Genomic DNA, 16074 nt, shown 5'->3' on the forward strand with positions numbered 1-16074 from the left:
TTCCCTGATCACCGCCAGGAGGAATTCCTTAGTGCATGAGCCAGGAGTAACCCCTGTGCATAGCCGGGTATGACCCAAAAAAGCAAATAAATAAAAAAATAAAAAGAAATGGGAACCGTGATACAAATGTATTGATTGCAGCTGACCCATGATATTCAGATAAAGAAAAAATTCATAAAAATAGTTTTAAAATTTTGGAAAACAAAATGTAGAAATTGTAATAAGGAGTTTCTACAAGATATTTAGTAGAATGAATATTTTAATGACATTAAAATCAATGTATTTTAATTTGTAGTTTCTTCATGTACTACTATCACTGGTAGCTTCAGTTTTCGTTTGGTTTTAATCAAACTGCCCTTTACTCTTTTCCAGAAGGAACCTATAAAAGAGAAGAGAAACAAATTTATAAATGATAAAGGAACAGAAGAACATACTTCACTTAAAATTTTACATTTAATGATTCACCAAAACATACATGATTTGTTTAAATCACATTTCTAAGAAAGTTCTTTGCACATATTAAAGTTAGGAAAATGCATAAACATGTTATTGATGTTCATTATTTATTTTCAGTTAGAAATTTATGCTAATTTATTAAAAATAGTGGATATCTACTATAACATAATTGAGAAATCAAAGATTATAGTTGTTGGGGTTTATTTGTTTATTTTGTTTTTAGGTCATACCTGGCAGTGCTCAGTGGTTACACTTGAATCTGCACTGAGGAATTACTCCCGGCAGACTCTGGGGGACGCTATGAAGTGCCAGGAATTAAACCTGGGCCAGCTGTGTGCAAGGAAAATACCCTATCCACTGTACTATTGCTCTGGCCCAAGGAATCATAGTTTAAATTTATATAGTATTCTATCATATAAACATTTCTATATTCAGAAATCTAATACATATATCAAACTTTTGAGCATTATAAGAAAGCTTAAATATATTTTTGTTTATTTGGGTACCATAACCAGCAATGCTCAGGAATTAGAGTTGATGTTGCACTCAGGGATTACTACTAGCAGTGATTGGGGGACCATATAGAATACTGGGGATCAAATTTGGGTCTGCTGTGTGCAAGGCAAGTGCTCTACTCACTGTATTATTGCTCTGGCCCTTCAATGTCTTTTAAAAATAATCTTTAAACATAAAAACTTTGTATGTAGTTAGTTTTTCAAATTTAAATTTGTTTAAAATTGATTATTATTTTATGAAGACACATTAGGAGAGTTGTAGTTAAAAAATCCAGAAATATTATTTAACTGTAATTTTAAAAGCATCACATTAATTTTAAAAAGGACTTTGTTTTTAATAAAATATAAATAAGTTATCTATAGTCTACTCACAGCATGCTTCTTCCACTCTGGAAGGATCCTCCCAACACCCACAAACCACAGGACCCAAAAGGAGAGAGAGAGAACAAAAGGGAATGTCCTGCCACAGAGGCAGAGTGAGATGGGGGAGATGGAGGGTAGGAGGGATGCTGGGACCCGTGGTGGTGGAGTATGGGTGCTGGTGGAGGGATGGGTACTTGGTCATTGTATAACTGAAACCCAAGAACAAAAATTTGTAGGTCTATAACTGTACCTCATGGTGTTTCACTAATAAAAAAAATAAATAAAAAATATATAAATAATTTATAACAGATTCATGCATAGCTTAACTATTATTATTATTCTAAAGATTAATAAGAAAAAAGTCCTCTATACCTTTTTTACAAGCTCTAATACAGTCTTCTTTAGAAACAAAATTGTTTTCATTCCCTCCACATCCACTGTATGAAAATGTGCAGCATTTTTTGATGCTGAAATCAAAGTAGAATCTTGTTTCATTTGCTCTACACAGACCTCTGTCTGCTGGGGTCTTACACAAGGAGGGACCACGATATTCTAAGAACAAAAAGAAAACATGGTTAGTCGTAAATAATAGTTGATCTGTGACTTCACATATTATTTATAGATAATGCTTACTTATATATGATAATATGAATGCATAAAAGTGGTACTTAATAAAAACCTGTATTTTAATTATAGGAAAATTTTTAACCCATCTTTAGGTGTTTACTGTATTAAGGCTTTTCTCCAATAAATAAAAAAGTTAATACATTTGCTGAAAGGAAAGTGGGGATTATACTTTATTATGTTCAACTTGTTTATGTATCTGAAACAATCATGATTCAGCAATTTAATTTCAGAAAATTTATTAATAATCTTCATTTTAAAAGTTTATCAATTTCATATATCAATTGTTCATGAATGCCTAACTTTGGAGAAAAATCCTATGGACAAAATTATTATTTATTATATAACATAAAACCAGAAGCTGAGGAAGAGCATCTTCTCTTGACTTTGAAAGTTTTTAATGATTTAAAATAATCACAATTTGGAGAACAAGAATTCAGTTGTTACTAAGAAGGAGTCCAGAAGAAATGATATGACCTAGTTACAAAAATATTCTCATGAATTGAAGTATCAGTTCTAGATGAGTTAGTATCATTACAAAAGAAGGAATATTGCTGAAGAGAGTAAGTCAAAAAATTTATGGTTTAAGATAAGTCAATGGAACCATCACTTTTAAAAACAGAAGAAAAAATGGCAACGAGGATAATAACTGAACGTTTATTTCCATAAGGCAAGGCAGATAAATTATTCAGTCTAATGGCAGTTTCTATTTCCTTTAGAAATTTCCAAAGGCAATAAAAGTAAAGAAAACATCAGGACTAAAATTCTTGATTTTAGATACTGCAGATATGCTGTTGGTAGATGGTGAGTATAAGAAAACTTTTATGGCTTGGTCAATAGTGGTATATGGTACAACCAACAAAGACAGAGAATCTGTTAAATGTTCAACATTGGCAGAAAATAAAACTGAGGAATCCAGAAGTCAGTGGAGACAAAAAGGTGTTGTAGAAAGCAAGAAATAGTTGGATGGCAAGTGAACCCCAGATGAATATACTGTAAAATACAAGACAACTAAATATGTGAGGAAGAATGAAAAGTAATATTTAATTGATGTAAGTATGTTAGCCACTTTATGCCTTCGAGTTACTTATATGAAGATTAGAATGTCTCATTATAATGACAGAATAGGAGAAGTTCTGAAAACTATACAAAAAGAAATGATATTATTACATGATAAATAAGAAGAAATTTTAGAAAGGTCATGTCATGTCAAAAACAAGAACTGTAATCACAGAGAATATTGTTTTATTTATGTGTTTGAGTCTATACACAAAAATTTAAAGTAAAATTCCTAGGACCTTTTGAAACTTAGGCTGTCACTGTCACTGTCCTGTTGTTCATCGATTTGCTCGAGTGGGCCCAGTAATAACATCTCCATTGTGACAATTGTTACTGTGTTTGGCATAGCGAATACGTCATGGGTAGCTTCCAGGCTTTGCTGTGGGGGCGAGATACTCTCGGTAGCTTGCCAGGCTCTTCGAGAGGGGCAGAGGGTCGACCATGTTGGCCGCTTGCAAGGCAAATGCCCTACCCGCTGTGCTATAATTCAAAATCATGTTGTCAATATCATCTGTTACCATCCTATTTGGGGGTTACAGTATATGATTACTAATTACAAAAATCCAAATCCAAATCCATGTAGTGAGAAACTATTCTTAACCTCCTAAAAATTAAGAAAATATATCACTAAAAATGGTTTATATAAGAAGAGTTTTATGTTAGTCAAAACATATGTTGTAATTGAGCTCTACTATTTTAAATCTCTTTTTCATCATGTGTACTGTGAATTCTCATCAACTTTAAAGCACAGACTTTGAGAACGATATTCACTCACTGAAACTTTTATCTCTATGAGCTTCCAAACCATCATCTGTGTTTACACCACAAATAATTAACCTGATTTGAGAAACAGGAAAATCGGGGGAAGAAAATCAATATTCCTTTTTATCTATTCTCAACTAACACTCACAGAGACTTTATAATAGTTGTGTGACATGATGAAAAATTACTTGTGCTTCTATTTCATAGCATTTTATACACCAGATGTATTAAGCCACAATAACTTTTAGGTTATCAAACCTTCAGAAGTGTTTGACATGTTGCTTTTGACTGGGATCTGGGGTACAGATTTAAATTCTCCCTCATGACAAGTTTATTCTTTTACTCCATGAGCGTTCATTCAACTCTGACCTTATATGACAATTGCTTGCTTGTTTGCTTCACTTTTCTTGTCTTGATTTTAATATCTAGTAGTATAAGTATATCAATATGACCAAATACAATTCACTTTCTACCCAGATAAATATTTGGTTTATTATGCTAAAAATAGAGATATTTTGAATATAACTTCTGAAATTAATCATTAAATATGTTTATATACGTATATATAACTATCTATGTGTGGGTACATATGTAGTCATAACTTAAATTTTTGATAAAACAATAAGTTATTTTCAGTTGGGTGTCCATATACACATTATTTTCTGGAACATGAATTATACCTGATATGGGCTGGAGCAGTAGCACAGCGGGAAGGGATTTTGTTCTTGCACGTGGCCAACCTGGTTCAATTCCTCTGTCTCTCTCAGAGAGCCTGGCAAACTACCAAGAGTATCCCTCCATATTGCAGAGCCTGGCAAGCTCCCCGTGACGTATTCAATATGCCAAAAACAGAAACAACGCCTCACAATGGAGACATTACTGGTGCCCGCTCGAGCAAATAAATGAGCAATGGGAGGACAGTGCTACAGTGCTACATATGTAAATTAAAACACATCTTATTTGAACTATGGGCAGAATTTCTATCATTGGTTCCTCTACTATAAACCACAAAGTAATTAAGATATTAACATAATGAAGTGGGTGGTTTATTATAGCTTCAATATTTCTGTGTCTTTATTACCACCCAAATAATCTCTAAAGATGAGGAAATTGATCTATTTTTATCATGTCATTAAATGTTTTATTTTTTAAAATATCACTACCAATAATAATAGCCTTACTCTATTTAAAGTTCAAAATGCCTAGTTAATAGACATATACCAGAATACATAGCACTGTAGCACTGTCCTCCTGTTGTTTATTGATTTGCTCGAGCAGGCTCAGTAACGTCTACATTGTGAGACTTGTTTTTACTGTGTTTGGCATATTGAATATGTCACGGGGAGCTTGCCAGGCTTTTCTGTGCAGCTGAGATACTCTCGGTAGTTTGCCGGACTCTCCAAGAGGGGTGGAGGAATCAAACCCGCTCGGCCAGGCTAGCCACGTGCAAGGCAAATGCCCTACCGCTGTGCTAGAACTCTTAAAGATCTGTGCTCTCTTCAGAAATTAATTCTGCTTGGGGCTTGGGAGTATATAGCAGGTAAACCTCTTGCCCTGCATTCAATTGACCTGAGTTTCATCCCCAGGAAATTGAACAAAAATTTTGTATCTTGTGAGCTTGACTACTTTTCATTAACATTTTTACTCTACATAACCATAAGCACTCACCTATTCAAAATCCAGACTTTGTTATCTACAATAAAAGAAATATAAAGGTTTTGAAGTAATGCACCAAGTGATATTTGGCCTAGATAATAACTATTCACAGAAGTTTAACATAGAATAAAAAGACACTAACCTGATTTCTGTTAATTTTCCAAAGGGAATTTAATAACTGAATGCTTTCTGTCTTGATCTTGCCATTAATAACAACTTGAATATCTTCCATTTATAGAAACTCTGAGAGGTTTCCAGAATTCAGAATTCTTATTTTCTGCCAGCAATTTTCACAATTTAGTGTCATTGCTATGTTGAAAGGCAGTGCTCTGAGGTCAGTTTTATATGTAAAGTGGTATATGTAACTTTTTCCTGAAATCTGTTAAGTGAATTTAGAACCTATATTCACTTGGAATATTTACCATGTTCTCTTACTCTCATTGCACACGCATATTTATTTTATGTTAGTATCAAACATAAGTTTTATGAACCACCTCATAACTTAAATAAGCAAATTTGGTTACTAACAGTTAGAAATTAAAAATTCTAATAACAAAAATTTTCTTATTAATTTCAGTGACGAAAACTGTTCTTACTCTTTAGTTACAATTTGTCATTGTAAATGTTAAAATAAAAGTACTTTAAAATTTGACCTCTACTCTCTACCTACTATGGTTTGGTGTAAAATTTCCCTCAATTTTTAATTTATGTGACTTGTGACCACATTCAGGAGGCCCGAAGGGTACCAGCTAGAAGAAATCTGAATAAAAATACCCCAAGGCACATTCTGATCAAAATGACCAAAATCTTAGACAGAGACAAAATTCTGAAAGCAGCAAGATCGAAGAAAGAAATCTCTTACAAAGGAGCATCCTTAAAATTCACAGCTGATTTTTCTGATGAAACCCTCATGGCCCGAAAACAGTGGTGGGACATAGTGAAAAAACTCAATGAAATAAATGCCTCCCCCAAAATACTTTACCCAGCGAGACTCTCATTCATAATAGAAGGAACAACACACAGTTTCACAGACAAACTACAGCTCAGGAACTTCATAGACTCAAAACCATGGTTACAAGAACAACTAAATGGGCTACTTTAAGGCAAGAAAGGCCACTGAAATACACCAAATTTCAACAGAACAATGGGACAAATCCCATAACAATAATCTCTCTCAATGTCAATGGGCTAAACGCACCAATTAAAAGACATAGAGTGGCAGGATGGATTAGAAAATTGAACCCAACATTCTGCTGCCTGCAAGAAACACATCTCAATAGTCAAAGCAAACACAGACTCAGAGTCAAAGGCTGGAAAACAATCCTACAGGCAAACAGCTCCCAGAAAAAAGCTGGGGTAGCCATCCTAATATCAGACCACATCGATTTCAGAGTGAAGAAGGTCATAAGAGACAGTGAAGGCCATTTCTTATTGATCAAAGGATCTGTACAACAGGAAGAACTTACAATAATAAATGTATATGCACCTAATGAGAGACCAGCAAAGTACTTAAAACAACTACTCATAGATTTGGAAAAAGACATCAATAGCAACACAATACTAGTGGGAGACTTCAACACTGCTTTGTCACCTCTTGATAGATCAACCAGACTCAAGCTTAGCAAGGACATACTTCATCTGAGGGAAACAATGGAAGAAAGGGACTTAGTAGATATATACAGGACACTCCATCCAAAAAAAGCTGAATACACATTCTTCTCAAGCATACATGGAACATTCTCCAAGATTGACCACATGCTGAGCCACAAAACATGCCTCCATAAAATTAAGAAGATAGAGATTGTATCAACAATCTTCTCAGACCATAATGCACTGAAATTAGAAGTAAATCACACACAAAAACAGAAAACTAAATCAAACACCTGGAAATTAAACAGAGCGCTATTGAACAACGAGTGGATTAGACAGGAAATCAAAGAGGAAATCAAAAGATTCCTAGAAACGAATGAAAATGAGAACATGAGTTACCAAAACTTGTGGGACACAGCAAAAGCTGTGTTAAGAGGAAAGTTTATAGCTCTATAAGCATTCCTCAGGAAGGAGGAGCGAGCACACATAAGTAACCTAACCTCACAGCTTAAGAGCTTGGAGAAGGACCAAAAAAAGGAGCACAACCCGAACAGGAGAAAGGAAATAATAAAACTCAGAGCAGAGATTAACGAGATGGAAACCCAAAAAACAATCCGAAAGATCAATGAAACCAAGAGCTGGTTCTTCGAGAAAATTAACAAGATCGATAAGCCTCTAGCAAAACTCACAAAGAAAGGGAGAGAGAAAACCCTAATAAACCGAATCAGAAATGAAAAGGGGGTCATTACAACAGAAACCACAGAAATTCAGAGGATCCTCAGGGAGTACTTTGAGAAGCTTTATGCCATGGAACATCAAAACCTCGAGGAAATGGATAAATTCCTAGACTCCTACAGACTCCCAAGGCTGAACCAAGAAGACCTGGAATACCTGAACAGACCTATCACCATCAAGGAAATTGAAATGGTAATAAAAAGTCTCCCCAAGCCCAAAAGTCCTGGTCCGGATGGATTCACTAGTGAATTCTTCCAAATCTTTAAAGAGGACTTACATCATCACGGGTAGCTTGCCAGGCTTTGCCATGCGGGAGAGATACTCTCTCGTATCTTGAGAGGGGCGGAGGAATCGAACCTGGCTCTGCCAGGCTGGCTGCGCACAGGCAAATGCCCTACCGCTGTGCTATTGCTCTAGCCCAATAAAAGCCACATGCTATAAAATTAGTATTGTTAGTGTGCTTGTGCATTAGTTTGTAATAATATGTTCATAGATGAGTTAGATTTATCTTATAGTTTTGTTATGATCAAAGCATATTCTGGCTATTTTTCTTGTTCATATAAAGTAAATTCAAATTTCTTGACAACCTGGTTTAGTAATTAATTAGAAGTTAGTAATTTTTTCAAATGGTATATGCATATTCTTCAAGTTTGAAAAACACTTCTCTGGAAGGCTCATGACTGAGACCAAAAAAAAAAAATTGTTTGTTAAAACCAGTCATGACCTAGGAAGAAAGGGATTAACCAAAGTAGATAGTGGTCACTTAGGATGACTGTCTTTGGAAGATAGCAGTCTTGGCAGAGATAAAATGCTGCATAACGTTTGTTTCTCACCAGTAGTGCTCTTAGCGGGAAGAAGGGCCAATAGAGGTTTCCCAGAAGTTATCTATTTATGGAAAATCAGCTTCCAGAAAATTAGCAAATATGTGCCAGAATTACATGTATTCACATGCAGGCATATTTGAATTATGAGGGAAGTCAAAGAACTCATAATGAGAAACAGAAAGCTTCTTTGTGGATATAAGATATAGATTGTTGATAAAACTGAGTTTTTCAGAGTTGTCAACAGTGTTGGTGATGCAAGTGAGCATGCAACTCCTTAGTTGATGGGAGCATTTTCTTTCCAGTAAATTTCCACAGTTGTAACATTGCTATTTATGTAATCACATCCCAAACAGGAGGTCAAATGGGTGATGATGACATTCTCTTGCAAGTCCATAAATTAATTTTAGAATAATGGGTTTAGCTGTCTGTTATTAGGCAATTGGTGAGCGTAGCACCTTGCCCAGAAAGTCAATAATAAGCAAGCAAAAATAATTGATTTTCTGTTTTAATTTTTCACACCTACGTAAAATATGGCCATGCATAGTGATCATATTTTTTTTATGTAATCAGGAGAGACTTTCAGTAACCCAAGTGGCCTTCAAAATGACATCCAATTATTTTTTTCCTTTAGCCTGGAGACTGCTAGAAAGCAATATGGGACCAAATATATGTGTTCTCTTTTTCTTGTCAGAGAGAAAGTTTCAGAGTGAGTTGGCAATAAACTTTGAAAGTCTAACTGAAGCTTCTTTTTTCTTTCTCCCTCCCCCATCAAATATCATAAAGCTGTTATAACCTAAAGGCATATGTTAGGAGGAGTATGGAGGCAGTTCGCAGATCCACTTTGGCAATAAAAAAGAATACCAAACACTGAATATTTATTAGGCACTGTTCAAAGTGAGCTATGCATATTGACTAATTTAACCTCATAACAAAACTCAGGAAGTAAAAAGTACTTTAATTGTGACCATCCTCATTTTACAGTGGGAAAATTTGCTGAGAGGGCAAAAATATTTTAAATTTTCACAACCTGTAAATGGAAGAGGTAGAATTTGAGTGTATTTATGGTACTGCATTGAATTTTTATATTGCTATATGCATGATGTATAATGTTTACTGGATTGCATTGCCAAATTGTAGTGCATCATATATAGTAGGACTGTCAATAGAACCAATTATTATAGTCTTTCATCATGATTTTGACAAAACTGTACATATGAAGAAAGTTTTAGAATAATTCTTCTCATACTTGGAGTGAAAAAAAAACATTAGTTTGACTGTATTCTCATAAGTCTACCAAGAACAGATCTTTTACTCTTAGTACGCAAAGGGATATGCTTATAAAACATTTAATAAAATTCTCTCTCAGGAAGCATAAGGCACAACCATTTAGATCAACTCAGTATCCTATTAACATTAAAATATAAAAATTAAAAAAGAAAATTAATCTTTGTGCTTAACTAGCATTCAAACATCACGTCAAGAGAATTGAATGTAAATGTGTTCTAATGTTCACTTTAAAAATTGTGATAATTAAGAATAAACAAATTTAAGGCTACCAAAATATTTATTAGCAATACTGAACAAAACTGAAATTAATTTCTAATATAATTTAAAAACATTAAATATACATGCCTATTATTTATAACAATGATAGTGTCCAACTATATTTTGAATATTCATATCCTACTTGAAGATTTTTATTTAATGGGAAAAACCTTATGAATAACATTCTATTTGTGCCATGGGCTTGTTTCGACTGATATCAATACCAAACCTTATGGGATATTTTCCAAAGGATCAGATATCCATAGAGAATACTACACATTGTTAAAACCACAAAAATAGTTATACATTTTTAAATTATAACAGCTAATATTACTGTAATTGTACTGATTATGCTTGATATAATTATCTGTAGCTGACATTAAGAGTCTTTACAGAACTGCAAAAGGCCTTTTTTGAAGGATCATTTGGGAGTAAGACAGGTGGGGACACAACTTCCTTCCTGTGCTTTTCCACTTGGATGGGATGAAAAGGATCATCCAGATTTTGATAGTGCAGGACAGCTGCATTTCTATATTCTGTATCTTGGACAGGGAAGACAAGGGAACAGCCAGGTGTCAGGGCAATGGGGCCAGGATTTTATTGCTATCCTTGAGGGGTTTCCATTTCTATGAAACTTATGGCAATTGTATCACTGTAGCAGTCTTCCTGTTGTTCATCGATTTGCTCGAGCAGGCCCAGTAACGTCTCCATTGTGAGACTTGTTATTACTGTGTTTGGCATACTGTATACATCACGGGTAGCTTGCCAGGCTTTGCGTGCAGGCTAGATGCTCTCTGTAGCTTGCCGGGCTCTCCGAGAGGGGTGGGGGAATCGAACCCGACTCGGCCAGGCAGGTTGCGTGCAAGGCAAATGCCTTACCGCTGTGCTATTATGGCAATTATTGCAGCATTATTCATGTTTTAAACCAAAATCATTAGGAACCATAAGAAAAGGAAACAAGGGCTGAAAAGACTGAAAAGCCAGTAGAGTCCTTGGTTTGTGTAAAGCTCACCCAAGTTTGATTCTCCAGCACCACATATGATGCTCTAAGCACTGTCAGGAGTGATCCCTGAGCACAAAGCCAGAAATTAAGACCTGAGCACAGTTAGGTGTGGCCCAAACATCAAAAAGAAAGCAATACATTTACATTTCCAGAAAAAAATGGAAAATAGGTTATATTGGATAGTGGGATTTAGATTTTTGAGGCAAATGTAGAGAATAAACAAACTAGTTTTCTGAAAATAAAGGATTATTTGTTCTAATTTTAAAATGCAATTACTTTAAGAGATTTGTTCTTCAAATGAATATTATTTAAAATAAAAATCCTTTTAGCATTGTTTTCTTTTGTTCAGATGCAAAGTATATATGCATCACATCCAAACGTGGCACTTATGTCTACCGGTTCAGGGAGATTTACGTTCCCATGCAAGGCAAGGGCGAGGGGATCAGAGTTCACTCAGGCGTGGAAGGAGACAGATCAAGTACAGGGCTAGTGCTCGGCTCATACAAGCATCAGCGCTGTAAAAAAGGCTCCAGACCAGCCTTGGAGCTGCACCCTGTGACTGGAATCCACTGCCTTCAATACCGTTTTATTTTCCTTATTGGTAGGTCAGGGGGAAGAGGGAACGCTGCAGGCAGTGCAGGATGTGGGAGGTATAGGGAGGGGGAGCGTGGTATTTCTGTTCTCTGCGCTGAAAGGTCAGTCCCAATGCTGCTTTGGGGATCTCGCAATGCCTAGGATACAACCTGGTTCTCTGCAGGCAACTTAATCCCTGTATTAGCTATCCAAGCAACAATATTGTTTTATTTTAAATTTATTTTGCGAAGTGTTTACTCTTTCCTTAGATAATAAATTTATATTATGACCATTAATTTAGTATTGCATTTTTTAAATATGCATCCACAAAAGCATTTGAGTGTCATATTTAACACTTTATTTTCCTCTGTTTAGACAGTATGCCGTACTCTTCATAAAATTTGTAGGCAAAACCAACTCCTGATCTATATTTACAATTTTTAAATTTTAAATTATGAAATATTTGAATAAATAATCTAAGCAAAATACAGTGAAACATTGAAAACTGATTTTATACATTTCATTTATTTGCAGACATATGATATTATAAGCACCTTTAACTTCTAACAAGTATGCCATTCTAATCTTTTACATATGTCAAAGCAATGAAGCAATGCGATTTAGTATTCTTTCAACATGTGACACTTGACCAGAGAAAGCAAAATATCACGGAAACACACAGTGCTGGAAGGACACAGAAAAAATGTGATAAAATTAATTTTATGTATTATAAATTAGAACTACAAAGGTGCTATCATTTTTATAAAAAAAAGTATTTAAAAATCAATACCATTCACTTAGCTTTGAATTTTCTGCTCTATTAACAAACCTAGAATGTTTCAGCATTTTGATTACCGTATTGTCCAACTCTGACTAAAACTTTCTGTGCCCATTAGGATATCTCAAATGCTGTGAAAAAACTCCTCAAGAGTATATATATCACTTAAGAAATTTAATTCCTATGATATGTGTGCATTTTTGAATATTTCATATTAAAAAGTAAACATATTTACAGAAAGACAGTTATATTTAATTCTGTGAGGTAATCCTTATTTTCAGACTGGATTGAGGGATTATGAATGGGTGGTGAAGAGACTGAAATGGAAAGGATCAAGTCCCAGGCATAAACGAACTCAATTCTCTTTCACAGGATTGTATTTCATGCACTGCAGTGTCCCTGACTCAAGCTTGTGCCTCTACACTTTTCAGTCCTACTTCTGTGTTTTCAGTCATTATGAATTCTAAAGTGTCATTTGGAGCTGAAGAAAGTCCCATAGACATCATCAGATCAGTATGATACTAAACTGAACATTTACATCCCTATGTTGGATAACCCATCTGAGTATTGCAGTGCTTCACATCTATTCTTGCAGAAGTTTAATATGCATTCTGTTTGCTTGCTCTCTTATTTGCCTGGTGGAAAGAAAGATGGTTAAAGACATGCTGACGACATCAGATTCTGTCTTAAAGCTAGGGTGGTGAAAATATGACATACTTCACTTATGCTGCTGCGATGGCACGGATCTCCAAAAATCTCTTTCAACTCTTTCCAAGTTAACATTTAATCCTTCCTGTGTACTTCCTGTAAGAAATCTACATTTTTTTTTTTTTGCAGGGGATGTGCACATAAGGTTGTGCTCAAGGATGACTCCTGACGTTGTACTCAGGCAATACTCCTGTCTGGACTAAGAGGACCATATAGGGTTCCAGGATCTAAACTGGGTTGTTCAGGTGCAAATAGGGCCTTACCTGTAATACTACTTTCTGGTCTCCAAATCACCAATTTTGAACATAATTTAAATGTCTATATTTAAAAAGTATAAATATATTTTAAAAGTAGTACTTTTTATATCTGGGTAGAAACTTACATTTTTCCTTTTAACTTTTCAGTTTTTTGAAGTTGTTTCTAATTGCCAACATATTTGTGGTTTGGGGTTAGGTTTTCCAATATGTCCACTATCTTCCATAGCTTTGCATTTTTGTGGACATACTTCCTGTATTTTTCTTTAAATTTGATATGCATGTTGACAGGTTAGAGTACAGAGAGGACATCTTCAGATGTGCAAACTAAATTCCTTTCAATGGCATCTCCTTTGCAGGCAGACTTTTAACAAATTCCTTTACTGTCCATGATTAATACCAGAAAATTTTCCTGATGCTGTCATCAGCTTAAAAATATTATAAACTAGCTTTGACACAGTACTGCTATAATCTCATTTGCCATCAGATTTTGAGGTTAACAATTTATAAGTTAAATTTGACATACTGTTGTTTTCACATGAATATTATCAAAACTCTACTTTAAAGCATACTTTTAACTAAATTAGTATAATTATCACTTTTGTGGAATTGTCATCAATGTTTTAAAACTCAGTTTTCAACACACCTATTATTAGATAACAAAACATATATTTTATAAATACAATTCTAGTGTTCCACATCTTCTCTGATCATGATTTCACAACAATTGAAACAAGAGAGAGAAATTCTTACCCAAAAATCTGGCAACCTTGGTAGGCTGGGGAGCCAAGGAGTTACTATTCACTGCATCAGTCTGGGTTTTAGAATCATCATCTTCCAAAGCATTCACTGGTAAAATCCAGTAAATTAAAATATAAGACACTATCATAGTCCATAATTGTATGTATAATACAAAGCATAGCAGAGTTTAAGAAATGTAGATTTTTAGATATTTTTCCCTGAGCTCTATGGCAAGGAAGCAATGGATTTATGTAATATGCTTACACAAATTTGTATATGCATGTGCATTTTTTTTTGCATGTGCATTTTGTACATATGTAAAAGTTAATGTTTTAGTCTTTCTTTTAATAAACTTTATGTTCAGGTGAAATGCAGATGGCGGGTTTCAAATAATTATTTCTCCTCAAATTGTTGAAAAAACAAAGGGTTTTAGCGATCCTAACCACATGCCTAAGTGATGCCATACTATGCTTAAGAAGAAATACTAAATAATTATAACATGAAAAGTTTTATCTATAGAAATGATTTATATAATATACAGAGATTTAAAAAAATCCTTAGGGTTTTAATTTTTTAGGGGGCGGGGGAGTGGACTGAGAAGTTCATATTTAATGTTTCTTAGAATTTATTCCTGGCTCTGACTCAGAGATCAGTTCTGGCAGGGCTCAGAGGATCACATGGAATTCCGGGGATCTAACCCAAATTGGCTGTATGCAAGGCAAGCACCTTATCCACTTTACTATATAGCTCCAGCCCAGCTTTATTTATTTTTAACATAGCAACTATAATTATTTCAGATATATTGAAAATAAATATACTTATCGGCAAAATAATACCCAAGTGCACCTGAACATATTCTAAGAGATTAATTTTAAAATGAATGTTTATGAATAAAGTAAAATCATATGGGAAATAGACTTACATGGAAGCTCACAGGTTTTTTTGCATTCTTCCAATGATTCAAAGTTGTTGAGATTCCCAAGGCATCCACCATACTTGAAATCTTCACACTGCTGGGACTGATTGTTATAAAAATATCTAGTAATATATCCACGACAGATTCCAGGATCTTCTTCCAAAAAGCAGAAATCTGGCTTTACTAAAATGTAAAAAATGTATAAACAAATGATCTCTGGTTAATTAAAAAGATTGAATTAAATGTACAAGTCATCAATTTAAATTTGGCAAGGATTTAGACATAAGAATTTAGAGAGAAAAGACAAAATTATAAATTAATCTACAGGCATACCCTATTAAAATTTTCTTATGATGTCTTCAATGATATTTAGGATAGATTGTAACTATTTACACTTTTTGCTAATGGAATTTTGAGGTTTAAATTTCTTAGAATAAAATTAATAGGACATTAATTATGAACATTTCATGAATTGAGGCAAAATAAATAAAGTTATTTTACTTTTGATTTGGAAATAAAAATACACTGTAGAAAAATAATAAATTATTTTTTATTATAGTTATGTGCACTGACAATTAAGAAATATTTATGAAAATTTCACCGTTTAGTTGTAGACATCTAAGTAGGCAAAGAAATGTAATGTATTGCTTCACTAATAATAGTTTGAACTTCAAAATATTTGAAGAAGAAACTGTGATGGAAGCTTTCATGGCTATTCTTAGAAGTTCCTGAATTCTTAGCTGAAATTAATATCTGTGTTAGGTGCATCCTCACCACCATATCTATCACTTGTCTTCCTTCTCCAACACTGGAAAGACTCCAACTTTGCAGAGACAGAAAGGAAATACATGTTCAAGGATTGAAAAGGCACTTCAAACTTATCCTTTGATAGTGCTCCAAAGCAAGCTAAACATAGCTGTCACAAAAGTTATGCTGTTGAGTTCTACTGTCTGTCTAACAAGGCTCATCTCC

General features: G+C 34.3%; 1 protein-coding gene across 1 annotated transcript in view; it reads right to left on the reverse strand.

Moving 5' to 3' along the window:
- Positions 1–284: 284 nt before the first annotated feature.
- Positions 285–16074, reverse strand: part of TFPI (tissue factor pathway inhibitor) — a 55097-nt gene continuing 39307 nt past the window's right edge. Inside the window, exons 6-9 of the mRNA XM_056111961.1 lie at positions 15109–15285; positions 14199–14294; positions 1707–1886; positions 285–379 (exon numbers count right to left, since the gene is read on the reverse strand). Coding sequence (XP_055967936.1) covers positions 285–379; positions 1707–1886; positions 14199–14294; positions 15109–15285 — 548 coding nt within the window. The remainder of the gene's footprint in view (positions 380–1706; positions 1887–14198; positions 14295–15108; positions 15286–16074) is intronic.

This window comes from Sorex fumeus, unplaced genomic scaffold (assembly GCF_029834395.1).
Source record: "Sorex fumeus unplaced genomic scaffold, SorFum_2.1 ptg000014l, whole genome shotgun sequence".
NCBI classification, from domain to species: Eukaryota; Metazoa; Chordata; class Mammalia; order Eulipotyphla; family Soricidae; genus Sorex; species Sorex fumeus.